At 46.1% G+C, this 11,579-nt stretch overlaps 2 protein-coding genes across 2 annotated transcripts; one reads left to right on the top strand and one right to left on the bottom strand.

The window, feature by feature from the left end:
- Positions 1-1,572: 1,572 nt before the first annotated feature.
- Positions 1,573-2,676, bottom strand: LOC310874757 (dynein regulatory complex subunit 4-like; the record flags this gene model as incomplete). Its single annotated transcript, XM_083787620.1, has 1 exon — positions 1,573-2,676. The coding sequence occupies one exon, from the start codon at positions 2,674-2,676 to the stop codon at positions 1,573-1,575; it is 1,104 nt and encodes a 367-aa protein (XP_083643746.1).
- A 152-nt stretch (positions 2,677-2,828) lies between these two features.
- LOC310874756 (rap1 GTPase-GDP dissociation stimulator 1-A) lies at positions 2,829-8,921 on the top strand (the record flags this gene model as incomplete). Its single annotated transcript, XM_083787619.1, has 5 exons — positions 2,829-2,838; positions 3,660-3,782; positions 4,678-4,803; positions 6,712-6,956; positions 8,661-8,921. The coding sequence occupies 5 exons, from the start codon at positions 2,829-2,831 to the stop codon at positions 8,919-8,921; spliced, it is 765 nt and encodes a 254-aa protein (XP_083643745.1).
- Positions 8,922-11,579: the final 2,658 nt, after the last annotated feature.

Here is an 11,579-nt window from a genome sequence, read left to right as displayed (position 1 = left end):
GATTTATTTTTGTATTATTGACTATAGTCCTAATACACCCCAGGAAATTACATCTGGCCACAGAAGATCACAGGATCTACTGAATGTGAAGGTAGCCTATACTGGGGGAAGGCTTATACTGTGTGTGTAGGCTCAATATGTCAGTTTGTCACATTCAATAGATCCTGTGATCTTTTGTGGACAGATGTAATTTCTTGGGGTTTATTAGGACTATAGTAAATAATAAAAAAATTAATCGCCATAATATTTTGTAAAAAAATACATATTTAGCCCCATGCTCGAATGCCCCCACCCCCTGTCAGAAACTGCTAAAATCCCAAAAACGAAAGAAAGCAGCAAATGAAAGAAAATTAACACTCCTCTTTTAGTTTCTCTAATAACAATCTAAAACATGGACCTTGGTTGAAAAAAACTAAAGTTGTCCTTTAACAGGTCTGACGTCTAAATGACATTCTTAAAATTGTCAGACAAAACAAATCAAAGTAACAAAAAGAATAAGTCAAGAACAAGCATAAAGCGGTTCAAGGAGAAGAATCTAGATTAAAAGTCTTAAGGTAGCTCTCCACCACACACTGATTGCATTTATATAGCGCTTCTATTGTGCATTACATTCACACATTCATACACCGATGGTGGGGGAAACCACGCAAGGAACCCACCAACCAACCTGCACATCGGGAGCAACTAGGGGTCTTAGGGTTAGGGGTCTTAGGGTCTTAGGGTCTAGGAGCAACCTAGAAGCCGTCATTAGGCCATAAGCTACAGTATATTTAGTCACACCTGTCCTCAAAAACCCCTGTTTGGACGCTGATGACCTCAATACCTACTGGCTGAACCTGGCTCTATAGTTCCTCCCCAGTTATATTCCCCAGCCCCGATCAGCCATGGCGTGCCTCAGGGCTCTGTGCTTGAACCCCTCCGGTTAGTATCTCCCAATCTCCAGCCCTCTGCAACCTGTCATGGTTGGTTTCCACACTGTCCTTCCAGTCACACATTAAATCCATCGCCAAAAACACCTTCGACCACCTTAAAATGAAACGTATCCAGACTCCGGTCCTCACTCTCAGACTCCGGAAACGTCTTTGGCAACAGAGCCTTCGTTGCGGCGGCCGCCGTCCTCGGGAACTTTGACCCGACGGAGACTTGCAACGCCGCCGACGCTGGACTCATTTCGACTCCGCCGCGAAAAGGCATCGGCTCAACCTATAGGCTTTGAACTGCTATAATTTTGTATTGTTTTATTTGTTTTACTGTAATAAAGCGTCTTCTTGCGTTTCTTGAACGGCGCTAACATTATTATTATTATTTATATTATGATTATTATTGTTTTCATTATTATAATTTTATCTTATTATTATTATTATTATTAGTAGTAGTAGTAGTAATATTAATGTTAAGAGATGGTATGGTCCACTTCAGTCTTCAGTGCATGGATATGGGCAATATTATTTTTTTAATATTACAGACCGGATACTTTAAACCCCGACCTGTTGTTTTTAACTCATTTGTTCCGAGGATCCTTTTGTTAATTAGGAGGGGGGTGTGTGTGTGTGTGTGTGTGTGCGTGCGCGGTCAAATCATCTGAACCATGCCCGGGGGCGATACGATGGCGGGCGACGCCACGTTCCCCGTTCCCATCTTGACGGGGCCGCTCAGACACAGAACGTTCTGCATCTCCTGGATGGCCAGCATGTACTTCTTGTCCAGCTCCGCCTTCTCCACCTTGACCACGTTGTACACCTGCAGCAGCTCCCGGTGCGCCGCCTCGATCCTCTTGGTGCCCTTGGCGCTGGCCCGGATGCGCGCGCGCAGCGTCGCCATCTTGGCCATCTCGTTCTCGTAGTCGCGCACCTGCTGCTGGAAGGAGCAGTCCTCCTCGTCCGCCTTGGCCTGCAGCTTGTGGAGCCGGGCCGTGATGCCCTTGTTCTGCTCCACCACCTCGGCCATCTTCTTCCCGCGCTGCTCGGCCACCTGCTTCAGGTGGTCCACCTGCTCCTCCAGCTGGTGCACCGTCTGGTGCTTGACGATGTTGTACTGGGCGCGGATCTCACTGAACTCCCCCCGCAGGAGGGAGATGCGGAAGTTGAACTGCTCCTCCTGCCAGCGGACCTCCCTCCGCCTGCGGAGGTCCTGCAGCCGCTCCCGCGCCAGCTCCTTCTCCTTGTACCGGTCGTCCGTGTCTCGGACCCGTTCGGCGTAGCGCCGCCGCAGCTCGGCCTTCTCCTCCTCGTGCTTGCGGTTCAGCTCGCCCTCCAGCTTCTTGCAGGCCAGGTGCTGCTCCCTGCGCTCCTCCTTCAGCTCGCGGATGCAGCCGCGCAGCTGCGTCTCCAGCTCGCCCTGCTCGCGCTGCATGTGCTCGCCGGTCCGCGCGCACCGCGCCCTCTCCTCGGCGACGGTGGCCCGGTGGTCGGCGTTCAGCTGGTCGATGCTCACGTTGTACTCGTCGATGAGCGCCTTGTGGTCCAGCTCGTTCTCCTCCAGCTCGGCCTCCTTGGTCCTCAGGGCGTCCTTGGAGACCTGCCTCCTGGCCTGGGCCCAGCCGTCGGACGAGCGGTCGCGGCCCAGCTGAGCGAAGTTCCTCTGCTTCTTTGTGATGTGCAGCAGAGCCTTGAGATCCACGATCTGGTCCTCCACTGGTTTGGGAGGCGGCCCGGAGGCCTTCTTTTTGGGTGACATTGTGAAATATAGCTTCCAACTATTATTACTATTATTATATTATATTAGTATATATTGCTCTTATTATATTATATTAGTATATATTATTAGCATATTGTTATTGGAGCCTGGTCCTGCCCCGTCCGTGGTTGTCCTTGCCACGGTCGATAGAAATGTTTGCGGGTGAGGGCCGACATCAGATGTCTCTTTCTCAAAATTACACTTCTGGAGATGTGTCGGCACTATGAAAAAAAACCAATTGAATTGGAAGTGTATATATCTTGTGGCATTACGTCACGCAGAGCATGACAGCCCATATATGGACTTAATGAGGAGACTGCATGGTGGAGGCGTGGTGAGCACTGCCTGACACCATCCATTCAAATATTTAAAGTTGTAGGGATAACGGAAATGGTGGACATTTTATTTTGAAGTTTCAGCCTGAAACGCCGGTTCTGAAGTTTCTGAACCAATCGGTGTCGCATCCCTCCAGGCTATGGGGTCTCATGAAGTCTGTGACTTCCTGCCTAAGCTTCCGGCACGTGAATTTCATTTGTAAACAAAGTGACAGGGAGACATAGGGGAAAAGCCAGCGGATTATTTCTAACCTATACACAACCTATATACATATTTTAGCGTAATGATTAAGTTTAAAACAAGTAATACACTGAATTCTTCATTTTCATTGGCTTTTATCGATGTGTATCTCTACACGTCATCACGCAGCACATTTTCGTTTTCAGGAAGTAATTTAACCCATTCTGAACGGGCACCCATTTTGGTGTCAGCATCATGTTATGCTTTAGCTATTTAAAAATAGCAGATCTACAAGCTCATATCGAGTGGCGCGATACGAGCTTGTAGGTCTGCTATTTTTGAAAAATCGAAGAGCGACTGACATTTCTAGAATCTGATCTCAGGTCAGAATGGGTTCATCAGACCAGTGTGTGTCAGCATCTCTCAGCATTGTCACATCGATGCGTGTCATTCCTACCCGTGTCCAGGGAAAGGCGCTGCTGAGCAGGTGGTGTTGAGCGGTATCCTGCCCGTCCTGGCTCTCCCTCTGCGGCGGAGAGGACCTCTCACCCTGCTGTCCGCCAGGCTGCTGGCGGAACTGGCCAGGGAGCGTGAGTCAATTCACACATGTTATCTATTCTAGACAGACAGGCTGGTGGCTGAACTGGCCAGGGAGCGTGAGTCAATTCACACATGTTATCTATTCTAGACAGACAGGATGGTGGCTGAACTGGCCAGGGAGCGTGAGTCAATTCACACATGTTATCTATTCTAGACAGACAGGATGGTGGCTGAACTGGCCAGGGAGCGTGAGTCAATTCACACATGTTATCTATTCTAGACAGACAGGATGGTGGCTGAACTGGCCAGGGAGCGTGAGTCAATTCACACATGTTATCTAGACCAGTGGTTCCCAAAGTGGGGTCCCCCAGGGGTACCTGAGGGAGTTCCAGGGGGTCCCCAGCTAAATGATAGTTTGGAACCAAATGGACCATTGTGGGTCTGTAACTCTGAGAGTGTACAAATGGAACGAACACTCTCAGAGTTAAATTAACATTGATTTTACAATATAAATTGTGGGTCCCAGACCCAGAGTTAGAAATACCATTAAATGGGGGGTCCGTAGACTAATGCATGTCAAACTGGGGGGTCCTTGAAATTAAACGGGTTGATAATCTCTGCTAGAGCCGTAAAAAATATTCTCTTATGGGGGTTCCCTGGCATACCTTTTCTAATGGGGGGTCCGCGGGCTGATTAGTGTCAATTTGGGGGTCCTTGGCATGAAAAAGTGTCTGAACTGGCCAGGGAGCACGAGTAAAGTGACACACAGTTAATGACCGGCGGTGGTTCTCCGCCCTTTTCAGGTTTGCGACGCCCCAACGTTCTGTACACTGCATGTCACTGCATATCTTCACCTTGTGTGTGTGTGTGTGTGTGTGTGTGTGTGTGTGTGTGTGTGTGTGTGTGTGTGTGTGTGTGTGTGTGTGTGTGTGTGTGCGTGTGCAGCGGTGGTGTGTAAGGGTTTCGGGGACGCGGGGCTGGTTCCAGCTCTCATCTCCGTGCTGAGCAGCACAGACCAGGAGCTGTTGCTCTACGCAGCCACGGCCGTCTCACGCATGTCCTACGAGAGCTGTGAGTATAAATACAGCCTTACAAATACAGGATGTACCACTGTCGCTTTTGGCAGCATAGTTTTCATTTAGTTTTAGTCACATTTTTAGTCACCTGGAATGTCTTGATGTTAGTCTAGTTTTAGTCAAGTAAATATCATAGGATTTTAGTCGACTAAATCTACAGTTGATTTAGTCGACTGAAATGTGTTTTGGCGGGCCTTGATGCCGTCGCAGCGCGTCGCGTTGTGAGCTTGTATAGACCGATTCACAGAGGGGTGCCCTGGGCGCGGCCATTACTGAGGGGTAATCCATGGAGCAGGTGCTCCGTAGGCCAGGTGTAGCTAATCAGTGCTGCAGTACTCAATGGTACACCCTCAGTAATGGCCGCACCCAGGAAACCCTCTGTGAATCGGTCTATAGATCGGTTATTTTCAGCATGTGAAATGACGTATACTGGATCTCTTGTCCACTAGTCCCTTCCTAACATTTTAGTCTATAGTTTTTTATTTGTCGACGAAATTGTCAGTATACTTAGTTTTAGTCATCGTGGCTTAGTTTCCATTTAGTTTTCGTCAGTGGAAAAAGGTCGACGGACATCTTTCGTCTCAGTTTTAGTCGACGGAAACAACACTGGCATATTTATGTTCTGCTCCTTTACGAGAGCTGTGAGTGTTGATACAACCTTACAAAGTAATTATGTATTTCTCCTACGAGAGCTGTGAGTACAGATACTACCTTACAAAGTAATTATGTATTTCTCCTACGAGAGCTGTGAGTACAGATACTACCTTACAAAGTAATTATGTATTTCTCCTACGAGAGCTGTGAGTGTTGATACAACCTTACAAAGTAATTATGTATTTCTCCTACGAGAGCTGTGAGTGTTGATACAACCTTACAAAGTAATTATGTATTTCTCCTACGAGAGCTGTGAGTACAGATACTACCTTACAAAGTAATTATGTATTTCTCCTACGAGAGCTGTGAGTATTGATACAACCTTACAAAGTAAAAGTAATTATGTATTTCTCCTACGAGAGCTGTGAGTGTTGATACAACCTTACAAAGTAATTATGTATTTCTCCTACGAGAGCTGTGAGTACAGATACTACCTTACAAAGTAATTATGTATTTCTCCTACGAGAGCTGTGAGTATTGATACAACCTTACAAAGTAAAAGTAATTATGTATTTCTCCTACGAGAGCTGTGAGTGTAGATACAACCTTACAAAGTAATTATGTATTTCTCCTACGAGAGCTGTGAGTGTAGATACAACCTTACAAAGTAATTATGTATTTCTCCTACGAGAGCTGTGAGTACAGATACTACCTTACAAAGTAATTATGTATTTCTCCTACGAGAGCTGTGAGTACAGATACTACCTTACAAAGTAATTATGTATTTCTCCTACGAGAGCTGTGAGTACAGATACTACCTTACAAAGTAATTATGTATTTCTCCCACGAGAGCTGTGAGTATTGATACAACCTTACAAAGTAAAAGTAATTATGTATTTCTCCTACGAGAGCTGTGAGTGTAGATACAACCTTACAAACGTCTCTTTAGCCATATATATACTGCTGATATGTACCCATTAGGGAAATGAACAATTAATCGAAAATCGATTATCTCCGTATTCTAACTTTTCTTTTTTTTGGGGAAATGAATTACCTACTTAATCATACTACATGCGTCACACAAAAGAGACACTGTAGTATTTCCAACGTAACAAATTACAGTACTATTATGACGATATAAATTAATAGTACAGTTTTTCCTCTGTTCCTCTATCTGTCTATTTTCACCACACTTCTGTTTCTCTCTCTGTCTCTCGACCCCCTCACTCCATCTCTATCCGTCTCTCTTTCTCTCTCTCTCTCCCCCCCTCTCTCCCCCCCCTCTCTCCCCTCCCCCCCTCTCTCTCAGCCATCCAACAGGAGCAGCTCCTACGTCGGGGGGCGGTGCCTCGCCTCATCGGCGTGCTGCTCCGTTTCCCCGACAACGGCGCGCTGGAGGGGGAGTGTCTGACGGCGCTGTGCAACCTGGGCGACATGGGCGAGGACGAGGGGGCGGGGCTGCTGTGGCAGAGAGGCGTGTCCCCGCGGCCCCAGGAGCTGGTGTTCCGCGGGGTGTCGCCTCCGGGGCGCGCGTCGCACGGCTTCGGATCGTCTGTGAGTGAAATCATTTACATAGACTGTATATCCATGTTTTGAGGGGCACCTCCTATATACAGGTTTAATGTTTGTTTTTAGTTCAATGGTTGTTTTAACCCATTTAGGCCTGCCCCTCCTATATACAGGTTTAATGTTTGTTTTTAGTTCAATGGTTGTTTTAACCCATTTAGGCTTGACCTAAAAAAAAACAAAAAAAAAATCAAAATCCTCCAGTTTTCTGAAATAAATATTTTCACGGTTTTTCAAAAATAGCAGACCTACAAGCTTGTAGATCTGCTGTTTTTCAATAGCTAAATTATAACATAATGTTTAAAACAACAAAAGGGATTCCCGCCCAGAATGGGTTAAAAACGCCATTGACAATGAAGGGAAAATTTACGTCATCTTGTCCCCAACACAAACATTAAATGCCACCATTAAACGATAAAGATAATTTAATTTGAATTTAGAATTTAGTTTGTTTTGTCACCATTTGTTTTACATCACCATTACATCACCTAATCAACATGAGTTAGACTTTAATATATTAGCGCCCCTCATTTCCTATACACAGGTTTAATGTTTGTCTTTAGTTCAAAGTTTGTTTAGTTTAGTTTGTTTAGTTTTCTTTCTAAAGTAAAAGTACTAATAGCCTACTGCAATGTAGGCTATTCGTCCCTGCGACATACTAGCGTCATGTCCAGGGGGTGTACTTTTACATCAAGCTGCCTCACGCTACAGAAACAGGAGATAGGCTCCTGCCCCTATGGACCTCATGGCTACAGAAACAGGAGATAGGCTCCTGCCCTTATGGGCCTCATGGCTACAGAAACAGCCTCAGGAGATAGGCTCCTGCCCCTATGGGCCTCATGGCTACAGAAACAGGAGATAGGCTCCTGCCCCTATGGGCCTCATGGCTACAGAAACAGGAGATAGGCTCCTGCCCCTATGGGCCTCATGGCTACAGAAACAGGAGATAGGCTCCTGCCCCTATGGGCCTCATGGCTACAGAAACAGGAGATAGGCTCCTGCTTCTATGGGCCTCATGGCTACAGAAACAGGAGATGGGCTCCTGCCCCTATGGGCCTCATGGCTACAGAAACAGGAGATAGGCTCCTGCCCCTATGGGCCTCATGGCTACAGAAACAGGAGATAGGCTCCTGCCCATATGGGCCTCATGGCTACAGAAACAGGAGATAGGCTCCTGCCCCTATGGGCCTCATGGCTACAGAAACAGGAGATAGGCTCCTGCTTCTATGGGCCTCACCATGGTGCGTCTCCCCCCAGAGGGCAGTACGCCTAACCCTCTGTCCCCTGTGGCAGGTCACCATGGTGCGTCTTCCCCCAGTGGGCAGTACGCCTAACCCTCTGTCCCCTGTGGCAGGTCACCATGGTGCGTCTTCCCCCAGTGGGCACCGGGGCAGTACGCCTAACCCTCTGTCCCCTGTGGCAGGTCACCATGGTGCGTCTCCCCCCAGTGGGCACCGGGGCAGTACGCCTAACCCTCTGTCCCCTGTGGCAGGTCACCATGGTACGTCTTCCCCCAGTGGGCACCGGGGGCAGTACGCCTAACCCTCTGTCCCCTGTGGCAGGTCACCATGGTGCGTCTCCCCCCAGAGGGCACCAGGGCAGTACGCCTAACCCTCTGTCCCCTGTGGCAGGTCACCATGGTGCGTCTCCCCCCAGAGGGCAGTACGCCTAACCCTCTGTCCCCTGTGGCAGGTCACCATGGTGCGTCTCTCCCAGTGGGCACCGGGGCAGTACGCGGCCAGCATGGAGGCGTTCCAGCGGTGCCCCTCCTCCCTGTGGAAGCTGCACGCCAACAGGCGGCCGCCCTTCGTCCCCTTCCTGACCCCCGGGGGTCCGGGGGGGTCCGGGGGGTGGGGCAGCCTGGTCAAGGTCATGGGCTTCTCCACCTGCCGCAGCAAGGCGCCCCGTCACTCCCAGAGCTTCAGGACGCGCGTGTTCCACACGCTGATCTGAACTACAGATCCACTGATCTAACTGTGTGTGTGTGTGTGTGTGTGTGTGTGTGTGTGTGTGTGTGTGTGTGTGTGTGTGTGTGTGTGTGTGTGTGTGTGTGTGTGTGTGTGTGTGTGTGTGTGTGTGTGTGTGTGTGTGTGTGTGTGTGTGTGTGTGCGCGAACGAACAAACATTATTGCGTAAACACAAACATTGAAGACGAAGGTGTGGACGCCAATCCTGATTGGCCCGGAATGAGATTTTGTATACGATGATAAGAGTGGCCCTCACCTCACACGGGTGTGAAGGGGTTCCCGCCCAAAAGGGTTAAATAATGATGTTGATAGACAGGTGGGTATCCATTCCTGTCCATTTGGTGCTTCTACTCAAGTAATGGACATGGAACAGCCAAACCTTATCAAATTGTCTCTCTTTGTTTTGTTTTTTAAAGAAAGCTGGCTAAAGCTTATTCTCTCAAGAATACTTTGTGTGTTTTTTTTCTTTTCTGTAATCAGACCATACGAAAGAAGTGGTCTGTGTGATGGCGAGGGCCACTATGTCCACACTGAAAAGTAACCCTTTCACATCATCTCAAATGCATTTAGTCATAGTTAAAAACAAAATAGGCCTACTGAAGGAATAAACTAATAAAGCTTTGTGTGTCTTTAATTACTCACCAGACATGCCACATCTGAAAAACTAAATAAAGGTTAATCTGAGGTCAATATGAAGACAAAATATATGCGTGGATTCTTCAGCCCGTCTATTTGATCATTTCACTGTGGTTTATGAATGTGAAGACAAAATCTACCTTCAACTTCTCAGTATAGAAATAACCAGGGTTTTTTAATTGACCACACATATCATGTTTCTCTGTTTTGTAATTATTCTCTATTGTTTGTAATTTGTATTGTTTGTATTTGTAATACTTCTCTATTTCACTCAAGTACATTTTTAATACCGGACTTTTACTTGTAACAGATTATTTCTATATTGCACTATTGATGACTTTTACTTCCCACCACGGCTTAGAGGGAATAAAAGCATTTTATTTCTTTTTTGGTTCTGGCAATAGAACAAGCTACTAATGTTTGCTTTATTTATTTAACTACCGGTATATGAAAACGTTAGAGTACCACTAGTTACTTTGACTAACACATACATTAGCGAAGCGTTACTTGAGATTGTAGATCGGCTGTTTTCAAAATATATGTTTTATACATATTGAACTTATTGGACATTCTGCATATTGAGTACTTTAACTTTTTGTTAGAGTTATTTTGCTTCCACAGATAAATAATTATGAAAATGGCAGATCTACAAATGCAAGGCGTTGTGAGCTTCACAATTTAGGTAACATTTGCGGGGTTTGCAAGCCCTATTAGGCAAACATAAATAAATAAATGCATTTTAAATATTTGAATGAATTCCACTTATGGCTCTGGTTCCCATTTGATTTGGTTTCAAGCTCCCCCTGGTGGACCAAAGGTGTACAGGCAGGGTAAGGACTGGACTTTATATTCGTCTACCAGACTGACTTCAATCAATCAATCTGCAAGCTCAATAAAACGCCCTGTGATTGGTCAGTGGGTTAAATCATTATTGTTGTCGGTACTCGGCAGTTTCCCCGTTTCAGCTGGATCCTCTCGAGCGCTTGTTTGTTTGTTTGTTTGAAACTACTAACGATTCACGAACCAAACAGAAATTGAACCCTGGCCTGAATATTACATCCTATAATTAAGTTTTCATCGGAATACTGCAGGTTCTACCTAACAAGGTAACGTGTTTTAATTCACTCCACACTTAACACAGCGTGGCTATACTGTCACGCAAGACTACCACTAATGCACTTAATTATTAGAGTCTAACTTTCGTATCATGCAAATGTGAAAATTAATCAATGGATAAAATACACCTTTGATAGTCTTTATTAATCAAATTAATCAATGGATAAAATACACCTGTGATAGTCTGGAAAAGGTGTACAGTATGTACCGCACATTATTTATTTTTTACTTTAACTAAAAGTATCAATACTGCAATGTAGAAATATACTCTTGTTACAATAAGTCCGGTTTTCAAAATGTACTTGAGTAAAGGTACAAAAGTGCCCTAGCCTAGTAGGGTTGTAATTATTTTAGTATTAGGGTTATTATTGTTGACTGAGGAGGAGAGCACTTAGCAGCAGGTCCGTCAGCAAGATGGCACACTCTAGCTCACCTCCCTGGCCGCCACAAAGGAGCATTAAGGACATTGGGTCCATTTACAGTATACACTCAGAGTTTAGGGTCCATTTGAAGTTTTGAACCAAGTCCCCCTCGCCCCTTCCCCAAAGGAACCCTGAGGGTTGAGCATTTTGTATTTGTATTTTTGAGGGGCTATGTCCAGAGGTTGTGTAAACACAAACATTGAAGACGAAGGTGAGGATGCAAATTCTGATTGGCCTGAATGAGATGATGTATGATGATGTACGTGTACGATGATAAGATATTTTTTCATTCCACTGGTATTGGATCAGTACTCTGTATCGACCGATACTCAAGTTGTGGTCGTCATCGGGAAGAAAATGACTGATCTCTGTAACGTCCCTAATTGTAATGTTTCAGACTGCAGCCACCATGACCTTCCTGAAGGACATGAGGTCCATCTCATCCATGGTGGGCAGGGAGCTACAAGAGT

The sequence above is a fragment of the Protomyctophum parallelum genome (genome assembly GCF_964188405.1).
Source record: "Protomyctophum parallelum genome assembly, chromosome: 17".
Classification (NCBI taxonomy): Eukaryota; Metazoa; Chordata; class Actinopteri; order Myctophiformes; family Myctophidae; genus Protomyctophum; species Protomyctophum parallelum.
This window is presented reverse-complemented; position numbering and strand designations above follow the sequence as displayed.